The sequence below is a fragment of the Octopus sinensis genome, linkage group LG1, assembly GCF_006345805.1.
Source record: "Octopus sinensis linkage group LG1, ASM634580v1, whole genome shotgun sequence".
Taxonomy (NCBI): Eukaryota; Metazoa; Mollusca; class Cephalopoda; order Octopoda; family Octopodidae; genus Octopus; species Octopus sinensis.
Window position 1 is genome coordinate 163,775,922 of NC_042997.1, and position 13,563 is coordinate 163,789,484.

The 13,563-nt window shown below is 36.1% G+C and overlaps 1 protein-coding gene across 4 annotated transcripts in view; it reads right to left on the bottom strand.

The window, feature by feature from the left end:
* Window positions 1-348: 348 nt before the first annotated feature.
* LOC115215581 (inversin) overlaps window positions 349-13,563 on the bottom strand; it is a 408,281-nt gene continuing 395,066 nt past the window's right edge. For 3 of the 4 annotated variants that reach the window (XM_029784790.2, XM_029784800.2, XM_036506245.1), the window contains 4 exons: window positions 9,974-10,091; window positions 6,117-6,208; window positions 2,322-2,426; window positions 349-1,783 (listed from right to left, as the gene is read on the bottom strand). In XM_029784790.2, coding sequence (XP_029640650.1) covers window positions 2,360-2,426; window positions 6,117-6,208; window positions 9,974-10,091 — 277 coding nt within the window. In that variant the 3' untranslated portion in view covers window positions 349-1,783; window positions 2,322-2,359. Of the gene's footprint in view, window positions 1,784-2,321; window positions 2,427-6,116; window positions 6,209-9,973; window positions 10,092-13,563 lie in introns of those variants that run through there. The other variant, XM_036506247.1, reaches the window with a different exon arrangement.

Sequence of the window (13,563 nt, forward strand, 5' to 3'; positions counted from 1 at the left end):
ACTGGGTAAAGGCAAACACTCGCTGCTATAATGTTAGAAGTGGTAGAGTTTGCAGGCTCACAAAGTTGGTCTTTGTTTTTTTGATGGTAACTTTGTATTTGTGTCAGTGGTACATGAAAAACCACCCAGTTATTTAGGTGGTGTGTCAGAAAACATTTTGGTTATTCTTTGCTTTCATACAATGCTATGCTATATTACTATGGAAATTAATATGACAGTCATATTTAACTTTAATTTTCAGAAAATACATACGTGACTTGAATGATGAGCATCAACAACACTAATTTCACGAATTAATGACCTGTCAAATGAGATTGACAGTATCTAAAAATGAAATAGTTTATCATATTTAGCTGACATATTTTATTAACAAAGTAAAAAGTACAATTTCTTATAAAGTTTATTAAACACAAAGACAAAATAAGCTTTCTAGAATTTTAAAGCTTGTTATAAAAAAAATTGTGCCAGTATTGACTGCCAAGAACCAACGAAAGCACATATAAAATTCAATAAAACAATCAATGACTGATTTCAATATTCAAATTCAATAAATTTAGTAAAGATTGTTTGTAGTCTTGCCGCAGATTGTATTAATATTCTCATACACAACCAGTAGGCAGTTTTGGCTCATAGGATAGACACATATGTCCTGCAGGTAAAGTGTATTTTTAACCCCACCCTGTCAACCAGGGTACTACTAGATTATCATTAAGGAAATTGTTCCAATTGTCAGATCATCAGAAACAATAATTCTTAAAAATAAATGCTAGTATGTTAAAAGACCTATAACTTGTAGGAATGGTGTTGGGAGGAGTGTGTGTATGTAACAAATAACCTTTTGTGACATTTAAATCATATGAAGCTCAGAGCAAGAGAAAATGCTATGATTCAGTTCTATCTATCAAGTGTCAGCACAACTACTTCATCACTCTGTGACAATGGAGTAAATATATTCCAATAACACAGTTGATTTAATGTGTGTTAATAAACAAAGCAGAGCTCTGACGTATGTTGATAGGATTTCATGAGATTGCATTCTTCCAAAAACCCCACTGCTTAGACACATTAACCAGCTATCCTGTACACGACATTATTGATATACTCTCATCTACAGAGAGGTGGACTGATTTAGTTTTTAACGGGTCAACTGAATTAGAATGAATTTGAGAATTAGGATAATCAAATACTAGTGTTTGAATTTCAGAATCACAGATTTTTAACTAGAACCAAGTTATTAAATGCTATGTTTGTTAGTTTTCAAAGTAGCAGAAAACAAACTCTTGGAATGTAGAACTATGATAAAACAAGGTAGGATTAACAAAAGAAATAGTTTACTAGTTAAAACATCATTGTACTAAAATTGTAAAAACAATCACACCTACACTGACTGAAGTATAAATATGATCATAATAAATGGATATTTCCAATATGAATTCTCCTTAATCTTTTACTTTAAGCATATATTTATTTAACAATTGTCAGTACTTACCAAATATTTATGAATGCCAGTTGCTGTACAATACTGCATTAAATTAAGAACTTGAAATAATAATATTAAGTTATGTTTTTGTTTCATTTTGAAACAAAACATTTCAAATTGATGTTTACAAAAGAATGCTGGTAAAATTTGTGAATCATTTCAGGTATTGTAGTGTTTTAGCCATAACAGCAACAATAATATCGAATCAGAAATGATTGGAAGAACTTGAGATTCATTTTTTTCCCTACTGGAGATTATTATTTTTCATTCTGAATTTCAGAATTAGTTGAGCCATACAAATTTCTGGAAAATAAAATTGATATAATAATTATGTGTATTGTAGCATATGAGAAGGTGTAATCAATAAACTAAAAATTGGTATAAATAGTAGTTCTATTCTAAATGCAAAAAACTTTCAGCAACTAACTAAAAATTACGTTGCTTTTTCTCATTTGTCCATCCATCAATTCTTAAAGTGTTTCCTATGTTTGGCACTAGAGCTATTCATTTGAAAAGCAGATGTACAAGACATTTTTTCATTCATTCATATTTTGCAAACAATAAAACATCCTGCGATTGGCATCTATTCTACACAACATATTCTTTGGCTGTAATTATGAATGCCACAATACCCCACCCACTGAAACTTTTTGCAATTACTTCCCCCCACCCATTCATTATAATTATATATATATATATATATATATATTAAACTTTGCCGTTGCTACAAGTTATGCAATAAACATTTAGAACTTGCTCTGTAATAAACTATATTTCAAAACAGTACTTTATATATGAATGGTATGTAATAAAAAGGCAAACAGAAAATAAATTTACTTACAAATAGAGAAAGTACAAGGAAAAAAAAATAGTCCTGCATCATATTTCTCCATCTGAAGGAGTTGGTCGGTCGTCTTTCTTTTTACCTTCTTCTTCAGCTCGTTTTCTGTAATGTTAAAACAGACAATTTAAACAACTTGGTTTCATATGAATTATTCTAGAATCAAGCAATTAAACAAGCATATTATTATCCTGAAATACATAGATACAGACAGATACTTATTTATTATTAATTCAGTTCTCAGATATCCTTATTGTTATTGTTTTTTTTCCCCCCCGAGTCCTAAGTGTTTTGCAATGATTATTTTGCAATCAAAAATGTTATAATCATCATGAATGATGAAAATGAAGCAGAAAAATTAAGAGTAAATAATACACACACACACAGACATTTGCGTGTGTGTGTGTGTGTGTGTATTCTCTTTTACTCTTTTATTTGTTTCGGTCATTTGACTGCAGCCATGCTGGAGCACCACCATTAGTCGAACAAATCGCCCCCAGAACTTATTCTTTGTAAGCCTAGTACTTCTTCTATTGGTCTCTTTTGCTGAACTGCTAAGTTATGAGGACGTAAATACACCAGTGTCAGTTGTCAAGCGATGGTGGGGGGACAAACACAAACACACACACACATATATACATACATGTATATATATATATATACATATACATATATATATATATATATATATATATATATACAATGGGCTTCTTTCAGTTTCCATCTACCAAATCCACTCACAAGGCTTTGGTCAGCCTGAAGCTATAGTAGAAGACACTTACCCAAGGTGCCATGCAGTGGGACTGAACCCAGAACCATGTGGTCAGTAAGCAAGCTACTTACCACACCTATATATATCTTAAATTTTCTGTTGTATTTACTTTATTTTATTGTAGTCTTTTTATGCATTCATATTTATCTACTGACATTGCTTCATTTATGCACTCTGTATATAGTAATATTGATACTTGCAAAATCTTTTTACTCTAGGCACAAGGCCTGAAATTTGGGGGGAGGGGGCCAGTCGATTAGGTCGACCCCATATAATGAAACTATTTGCTATTTATTGCAATATCTGGAGTTTTAACCTGCCATGAAATGTCTTGAGGTGTAATCTGTCTGTCATGTTATAGTGTAGTAATATTTATGGGTTTTATATATATATATATATATATATATATTGATAATATATTTATTTATATATATAACACAGTAGTCACCTAATGGAATAAACATCTATTCTCTCACATCATTTTTCTTATCTGAAAATCCAGAAATCTCAAAGATTTCTGGATTTTCAGAATGATGTCGTTACATCCTAGCCTTAATCATGGTCTCGATAGACACACACCGGCAGGGAGCTTACAGAGATTCTTTGAATTCCTACACACACACACAAGTGAATGAGTATGTGTGTGTGTGAGAGAGAGTATATATTTATTTGAAAAAAATTAATAGAAATGGCCTTTCTGATAATTGTTCCACTTTAATGATAAGATGTTCATAAGTTATTAGATGTTTACAATCTAATTACTAAAGTGGAAAAATTAACAGAAAAGCCATCCCTATGCAATCTCTGGTGACCAAAATGTCTTGTAGATACAGATTCGAGGATGTGAGGAAGTGACATATGAAATAATTTTGCTGGGGAACAAGTAAGAGTTGCTAACAGGAAAAACATCCATGCTAGCTTAGAACATCTAATCTAAGCTAGCATGGAGAAATAGTCATTCTTCCACACTGGAAAACAGACAAACAATGGAACATAAAATCCATGGCTTCACTTATTTTTGTTAATAGACAGCTGCTCTTTCTCTTTATATATACATGCTACATGGCAGTGAAACATGGGCCGTGACTGCTGAGGATATGCGTAAGCTCGCTAGAAATGAAGCCAGTATGCTTCGATGGATGTGTAATGCCGGTACTCACACTTGGCAGAGTGTAAGTACCTTGAGAGAAAAGCTGGACCTAAGAAGCATCAGTTGTGGTGTGCAAGAGAGACGTTTGCGCTGGTATGGTCATGTGGCGAGAATGGATGAAGATAGTTGTGTGAAAAAGTGCCACACCCTAGCGGTTGAGGGAACCTGTGGAAGAGGCAGACCCAGGAAAACCTGGGACGAGGTGGTGAAGCACGACCTTCGAACTTTAGGTCTCACTGAGGAAATGACTAGAGACCGAGACCTCTGGAAGTGTGCTGTGCGCGAGAAGACCCGGCAGGACAAGTGAGTCCATAACCCGTGGCCTTCTACATGGGATGGAGCCAGCCTACGTATGCATACCTTCCCTTCTTGGGACACAAAACTCTACTTGTGAAGACGTGATGAGGCAAGTGAGGATCAGAATCGAAATCGATCAATGGAAATTGCGGATGTGCTACCAGTGCCGGTGGCATGTCAAAACTCTGCTTGTGAAGACCCGTTGAGGCAAGTGACGATCAGAATCGAAATCGATCAATGGAAATTGCAGATGTGTTACCAGTGCCGGTGGCATGTAAGAGAACTTTCCGTTTCGCGACCGTTGCCAGCACCGCCCCGTTTCGTGTCCGTTGCCAGCCTCGCCTGGCCCTCGTGCCGGTGGCACATAAAAAGCACCATCCGTTCGTGGCCGTTTGCCAGCTCTGTCTGGCACCAGTGCGGGTGGCACGTAAAAAGCACCCACTACACTCACGGAGTGGTTGGCGTTAGGAAGGGCATCCAGCCGTAGAAACACTGCCAGATTTGACTGGGCCTGATGAAGCCTTCTGGCTTCACAGACCCCAGTAGAACCGTCCAACCCATGCTAGCATGGAAAACGGACGCTAAACGATGATGATGATGATGATGATATATCATTTAATGAATACAGGAATTATATATGAGATATTTCAAGTTTCATGCCACATTTAGAGCATTAACTGAACAGACTTGTATAATGTATCTTGCGCAGACCATCAACCAGAAATCTTTCAGGTTCACACTCAACCCCCATCTCCATACATACATACTTATTAGTCTTTTACTCTTTTACTTGTTTCAGTCATTTTGACTGCGGCTATGCTGGAGCACCACCTTTAGTCGAGCAAATCGACCCCAGGACTTATTCTTTGTAAGCCTAGTACCTATTCTATCGGTCTCTTTTGCCAAACCGCTAAGTTACAGGGACGTAAACACAACAGCATCGGTTGTCAAGCGATGTTGGCGACACACTCACAAACATATACACACACATACATATATATATATATGATGGGCTTCTTTCAGTTTCCGTCTACCAAATCCAATCACAAGGCTTTGGTGGGCCCGAGGCTATAGTAGAAGACACTTGCCCGAGGTACCACGCAGTGGGACTGAACCCGGAACCATGTGGTTGGTAAGCAAGCTACTTACCACACAGCCACTCCTGCGGCTTATATATATTTAAAATAATGAACTTTTACTTAGCTTCTATTATATTTAACCCACATAGCTTTGGTAGAAAACACTAATTGTGATGCAGTTAGAGTGGGAGTGAACCAAGAAACACATGGCTATGAAGCAAACTTCTTAACCACATAGCCATGTCTGCACTCCGTGTAGTAAAAAAAATTAAATAATAAAACTCAATGAAAAAAAGTTCCACATTTATCTACTTGTAGAAATAAGTCAATCTCACAAGCAATTATTTATATCAAAAGAACTTAGTAATTCTCCACTTACTGATTACTTAAACAGTGATTAAGTGTCTAATTATTAATGTGACTTGTGTCTTTAAAAAGTATTCAAATTAAAATTAGTTTATTTGTTATTTACAAATTGACTGTATCTTATAACTCACCTGGCCACCTCTTTCTTTAGCTGTTCATGTTTCATAAGAAGACGTTTTCTCTCTGTGAAAGTCTTTCGGACACGATAACCCCGAAAGGAAGACTATCAATATAGAAGTAGATGGAAATGGTAACATTGGAATAAATGTAATAGCAATGAAGAAACAGATGGAAATAGCAACATGGAAATAGATGGTATAGCAACATAAACATACATGGAATAGCAAGACAGAAGTGGAGAGAATATTACCATAAGCACTAGATGGAATGATAACAGAAGTAGATGAAATAACAACACAAAAATGGTAAGGAATATAGATAAATACAAATATGACATGTACAGCCAAATCTTTGACTGATTACTGCTTAGAATTATGAAGACTTTACTTTAACTGCAGATAGAAATGATTGCCAGAATAGTTTCTTGCTACAGTTGATGATATTAGGAAGTTTAATATTATTTGGAGAGGTTTTCTTTTTTCAGTGAATGGCATAGATGTTAGGTTGGAAATTATTACTTTGCTTCATCACCAGTTACATCAACGAAGGAGCCTGTATATCAGTGGTTCTCATCTAGAGTCCATATGACCCTTGGAGATCCACATAAAATTCCATTGTTAAAGTTTGTTTTCTTTTTCTTTTTTCTTTTACTTGTTTCAGTCATTTGACTGCGGCCATGCTGGAGCACCACCTTTAGTCGAGCAAATCGACCCCAGGACCTAATCTTTGTAAGCCTAGTACTTATTCTATTGGTCTCTTTTGCCAAACCGCTAAGTTACAGGGACGTAAGCACACCAGCATTGGTTGTCAAACGATATTGGGGGGACAAACACAGACACACAAACATATACACGCATATACGTATGTATATATACATATATATGACGGGCTTCTTTCAGTTTCAGTCTACCAAATCCACTCACAAGGCTTTGGTTGGCCCGAGGCTATAGTAGAAGACACTTTGCCCAAGTGGGACTGAACCTGGAACCATGTGGTTGGTAAGCAAGCTACTTACCACACCGCCACTTCTGTGCCAGTGCAATAATTTATGTGCAATAATTTGGTTATATTTCTACAATACACAAAATATTTTAACAGATTTTTTTATACACTTCTTAATTATAAAAATATTACAGGATTTTTTAAACAGCAAATGGCTATGAGTGTCCATCCAAGTAAAATAGGAACCATGAGTAAAAAAAATGGTTGAGGACCACTTCAGTATATGGTCGCCTGATCTGTTAGAAACAACAGCCAAATCTTCTTTGAATCACACACTGCTGGCTTAATTATGGAAAGGACAAATTGTAATACTGTCCTAGATACTTTTAAACACACAGGATGCCTTTGAACATAGGCCTGCTTTATTAACATTGTTGTTGTTAAACAACAACAGCATCATCATCATCATCATCATTACTATTGATAAGATTGATTATACAAGAGTACAACCTATGCCTTGCTCCATTTACCTTGTCCAGAGTGCGCTCAAGAAAGTTCTATAACTTGTATTCTACACAATGTTGCAGTACAAACAAATCACAAATGAGATTATTCTTTGTAATATGATTATGCAAAATATATTATATTATACAAAGGCAAGCTGAGACATGGAGTTCATCTGATAAGTCTTCCACAAGAAGCTGCTTAAAGAGATCAACATTAAGAATTTGTATTGTTTGAAATGCATTCCAATGGTAGACATTAGTTTATAGAGCTAAGTTCAAATTCTTTTAAGGGCAAAACAGTTGTGATACACAACTGACGACATCATCATCATCATCATCACCATCACCACCGCCGCCGCCACCACATCACCATCATCATCATCATCATCATCATCATCATCACTACCACCCAGCTGTATAATACCCTCAAAGCCGGAATAAGCTCCCAGCATACCTCACCAACAATCCAAAGCACTTCTTGTGCTGGTTATGTATACAAGAATCTGTAGTGAAAGATAATGTTCAAAATACTGTTCAATCAATATTGCTTCTAATACACAACACACTAATTTCACAAGAAATGAATTTACTGTTCTTTGATTACAGTTAACAGCCAGAACCTTATCATAAGTGAAATTGATAAATATAGGTTTCAATCAATTAGATTCGAATAGATATATAAGGTAAAGATTATGAACAGGAAGTAGGTGAAGGAATCTATTCTGCATAATGGTAGTATGAGGATAATAAACATTTTCAAAAGATACTTTTTGCTTTGTTAATTTTCAATTAAAAATCATGATTTCCTGGTATGTTCTTACAATGAGATCACGTTATGTTATAACACTGCGTTTCTATACAGAATGACGGATACTATCTCTTTCGATATAGACTTCAGAATTTTTATCACTAATTGTTGGTAGATACCATGCAAACAAAAATGTTGCTTTGTTCACACCCTAAATATATCTTATGTGATAATGGTATAAAACTAATTTACTAAAATCGATGTTTCTCAGTGAAAAAAAAAAAATCTTTCCTCACTTGAACTGAAAGTATTATGACTTGGAAAGAAAGAACTTCTTAAGCATGGCTGTGTAGTTATAAGAAGCTTGTTTTGCAACTGTGTAGCTTCAGGTCCAGTCCCATTATGTGGTACTTTGAGCAAGAGTCTCCTTATAGTTCCTGGCCAACAAATGCTTTGTGAGTGGATTTGTTGGGCAGAAACTCTGTGCAAGCCCATGTGCGCACATGTGTGTCTGTGTGTTCAAGAGAGAAGACTGTGCTCGTATGGTCATGTAATGTGTATGAATGAAGACAGTTGCATCAAGAAGTGCCATGCTCTAATTGTGGAGGGAATGTGAAGAAGGGGTAGACTCAGGAAAACGAAATGATGAGAAAGGATCTATAGATGTTGGGCCTCACTGAGGAGATGACAGGGGACTGAAACACCTGGCAGTTTGCTGTGCTTGAGAAGACACATCAAGCTAAGTAAATATATAGTCATCCTTGCATACAAGCATGTCCCCTGCACCCATCTTCAGCTGAGCATTCCTAATCTTGTGGGACTGTAGGTGCTGGTGCTACATAAAGAGCATCTGTGCCAGGGCCATGTGGAAGCACTTGTGCTGATGCTATGTAAAAGCACTCAGTACACTCTATAAAGTGGTTGGCATTAGGAAGGGCATCCAACCAAAGAAAGCATGTCAAAACAGCTCTTCAGCTGACCAGCTCCTGTCAAACTGTCCAACCCTTGCCAGCAGGGAAAATGGACATTAAACGATGATGATGATGAAGTAAAAGAATAAAAGAATATATATATAACTGTGTTTGTGTGTGTGTGTGTGTCTGTCTGTGTTTGTGTTTGTCCTCCACAATCACTTGACAATTAGTGTTAGTTTGTTTACATTCCTGTAACTAGCAGTTCAGCAAAAGAACACAATAAAATAAGTAATAGATTAGAGTAAGTATTAGCATCGATATTTTTGACTAAACCTTTCAAGATGGTACCCTAACATGGCTGCAATCCAATAACATGACAGAAACAAGTAAAAAAGGGTAAAAAAAGAGATTTTCATATTCTTAAATAAAACCATTACCAATACTACCAAAGAAAGAAAGAAAGAGAGAAAGAGTGAGTGAGTAGGTGAGTGACAGACAGACAGACAGACAGACAGACAGATAGATAGATTGATAAACAGATGGCTAGATAAATGGATAGAGAGATAGAGAGATAGGTAGGTAGATAGGTAGGTAGGTAGGTAGGTAGGTAGGTAGGTAGGTAGGTAGGTAGGTAGGTAGATAGATAGATAGATAGATAGATAGATAGATAGATAGATAGATAGATAGATAGATAGATAGATAGATAGATAGATAGATAGATAGAGAGAGAGAGAGAGAGAGAGAGAGAGAGTTTTCACCTGTATTTTCTGTGCTGCAATATCTTGGATGCCAATAATTGATAATGCTCCTTGTTCAATCATGTACTGAGCTACATCATGATGTTCCTCCATCAATGCATAGTCAAGGGGTGTGTACCTAATAATAACCATTTAAAAAAAAAAGAAATTATACTTTTTGGGACAGCATATGGTCAAGATGAATATGTACAATAAGAAATCTACCAATATTGCTCTTGTTCTCAATCAATATCGCCAGTCTTTGGTTATGAATCTCTATTTATATGTTGGCGTCTTAATAGTCGCATCTATATATTGGCATCTTAATATTTAACATGCTCAAAAGTTTCATTATTGTTTCCTCACCCAGAATCTCAGGAACAATTAACTCTCCATAGCATGGAAAGCGGATGTTAAACGATGGTGATGATGATGAGGATGATGATGATGATGATGACATACATATGTCAACGTTTAATCTATGTTTGTTACTATCTTATCTAACATAGCAACTTCTATAACACCTTTTTCATCATACCCCCCATCACCATACATACATACATACAATTATACACTCCTACATTTATACATATCTGTCTGTCTGTCTGTCTGTCTGTCTGTCTATAAACACACACTCATACGTATATCATAAAAATTTCTATCAAATCTATTTTGTATCTCTAGTCAATACTTTTATTAGTATAATGAGAGAATTCTCTATTGGTTTTGAATTGTTGGATATACTAGCTGTTTATTACTAAAATGTGAAATACAGAGAACCAAATCACAACTGAAATCACACCGAAAGAAATAGAAAAGACATTCTAAAGTGAGAAAATTGCTAGAAGCTATACTTGCCCATCATATAATATGATACATTTTTGTATTCATAAAAGAATATTGCTATATAGTAAAGTGCTCTTTATAGCAAAACAGTATTGCACGGGGGGATAGTTTTTAATATGGCAGGGATGTCTGTGCACCAATGTACTTAATAGCTCTCAAAAGTGTGCCAAAATCGTCTTACTATAGTTTTTAACATTTCAAAGATTTGATATTTTCAAAAGAAGGCTACTGAACAGAGTTTAATGTACAGAATGTATGTAATTATTAGACATTAGGTTATATTTGTTACGTAATGATAGTTTACTAACACACACACACACACACCTTATCGTCTAATTGTTGAGGCTAATGAACTCTGAATATGAGGGTACTAGGAATAATTGGTTCCATGCATGTGTACTTGAGTCATGGGAACCAGGTTAACTCATTTTTGATAGTAGGGTACTTTCCAGAATTCTCCACAGTTCATATGATGTAGATCTTTCCTGACTCATATAAACTCATAGGGCTGGTTTCCATGGTGCATATATTCCCCCCAGTCCATCGCAGAGTCACTCATTTTTACCAGTTGAGTCAACTGGAGCAACGTGAAATGAAGTGTTTTGCTCAAGAACATAATGCACCGCCTGACCCAAGAATCAAAATCACAATCTTATAATCATGAGCCAAACAATCTAACCACTTAGCCATGTGCCTCTACACTTATATGATGTAGTACACATGGTTTATTTTTACTGGACTTATAGAAATATGTTGCAAGAACAGTTTTGCATATGATATGCACATGTTATTAAGCAAAAGTTTAATCAGCACAAGGAAGGTTAATGATCAAGCCACCATGAGTTATTCTTTTTATATATATTAACTGGCTTTTGCAAATTGGAGTTGGTGTGTGCATGTGTTTGCTGATGATATATGTAAGAAAAATGTTGATCGGGGAATTTCAGAAAATTGCAGAGAGAAAATTGGGTGACATAATTACTGTTGTGTGAAGGAGATGAGATTCAGTAAAGGTGACAGGAGAGGCAAGGATAAGTAGGTTGATGTGGAGTAGGTGTTTAGTTCATTAGTTCAATGAAGTAGAGACTATTGTAATAGCAATAGAAGAGTCAGAGACAAGAAACTGCTGTATGTCTGTGGGAGAGTAATTGTAGTAATGGTGAGAGTTTATTGCCAAACTGCCAAATGAACTTTTTTGAGTTGTAGTAAATCTCTGGTTCTCTGGAAGCTGTACTGCAAATTGTGACTAAAGACTAAGATGCCTGTGGTGGGGTGATGGAGGAGGTGACTGTCGATGATTTGTTTCTGTTTGCTTTGAGATGCTGAAAGTCAGTGTGAAAAGTCAATACATTGCTGGGTCAAAGAGGTTTCCATTCTTAGAAACAGTGTAATATGTAGCATGTTTTCAGACTCCTGCAGCATTAGAGAGGAGGAGTTAAAGTGTTTGATAAGGATGGAAACTATCAAGAGCTTACTGAGAAGAATAGATATGGAATGATATGAAACCAGTTGCCTTGTTGGTTTAGAATGACTGGATGGGATTTTGAACTGTGTGTATGTTGTGTGAGGCTTGAAATAAAGTTTAGGAGGAATTTCATTGAATATACAGTGTGAAATTTGAGGTGAAGTTAGTAGTAAATTTTTTTATTCATGTTCTCATTTCAGTCATTACACTGGGGCACTACCTTGCAGAATTTTTAGTTGAATGAATCATCCACAGAACTTATTCTTCTTTTTTAAAGCCTGGTACTTGTTCTGTTGGTTACTTTTGCTGAACTGCTAAGTTACGGGGAAGTAAACACACCAGAAACAGTTGTCAAGTAGTGGGGGAGTGGGAGACAAACACAGACACAAAGACACACACACACACACACACACACACACACACCACACATTTATGACTGGCTTCTTTCAGATTCTGTCTACCAAATCCACTCATAAAGCTTTGGTCGACCTGAGGCTGTAGAAGATGCTTGGGGTTCCACACAGTGAACTGAATCTGGAACCATGAGGTTGGGAAGCAAGCTTCTTACTACACAGAGACATTTTTGATAAAATTAGTGGAGATCATTTTAGCATAGAACCACAAGGTTTTGCAACAAGTAGTTGACAGGAGAGCTTACAGACTAAAGGATGCACAAAGGAAGATAGACCTGCAGGCATATTGGCAGAGGGTTGAAAATCTCCTGAATAGCTGACTTGAAGGAGCAGAGGCTTTGGAGGGAAGTTATTGGTTGTTAGGAGATGTATGTTGCCTATGTAAACAGAATACACTGGATGATCCAGTGTATTCTGTAACAATAATATATAGGTTTGGAGATGAGGAACAGATCAAGTTTGTTTAGTACACACTAAACAAACTAACACTAGTTTGAGTGTCAGAGATGCATATAGAAATGGATACAAACTAGTATAGGGAGTCAAAGATGGCCTGACAATTTGGTCTCTGAGCCAGCAGTTCCAGAAGGAATTCTGTTCATCCATTATATATACAAACATGCTGACTTCAGAAAGAGAGATGACTTCAATGAAGGAAGTGAGATATTCAGATAGCAGATGTGACTATAAAAGTTTGGGAAACAGCAGATATAACAAACATGAAGTCAGCAGGTGGGGATAGAAGAAATAAAAAAGACATGAAGTCAGCAGGGATAGAGTAGAAGCCATTGATGCTAAAATCTAGGTAAGAGAGGTGTGTAGAAGGAAGAGGAGATTCCATGTCAGTACAGATAGATTGTTCAGAGGAAAGCTAGTTCAGGAAGTGT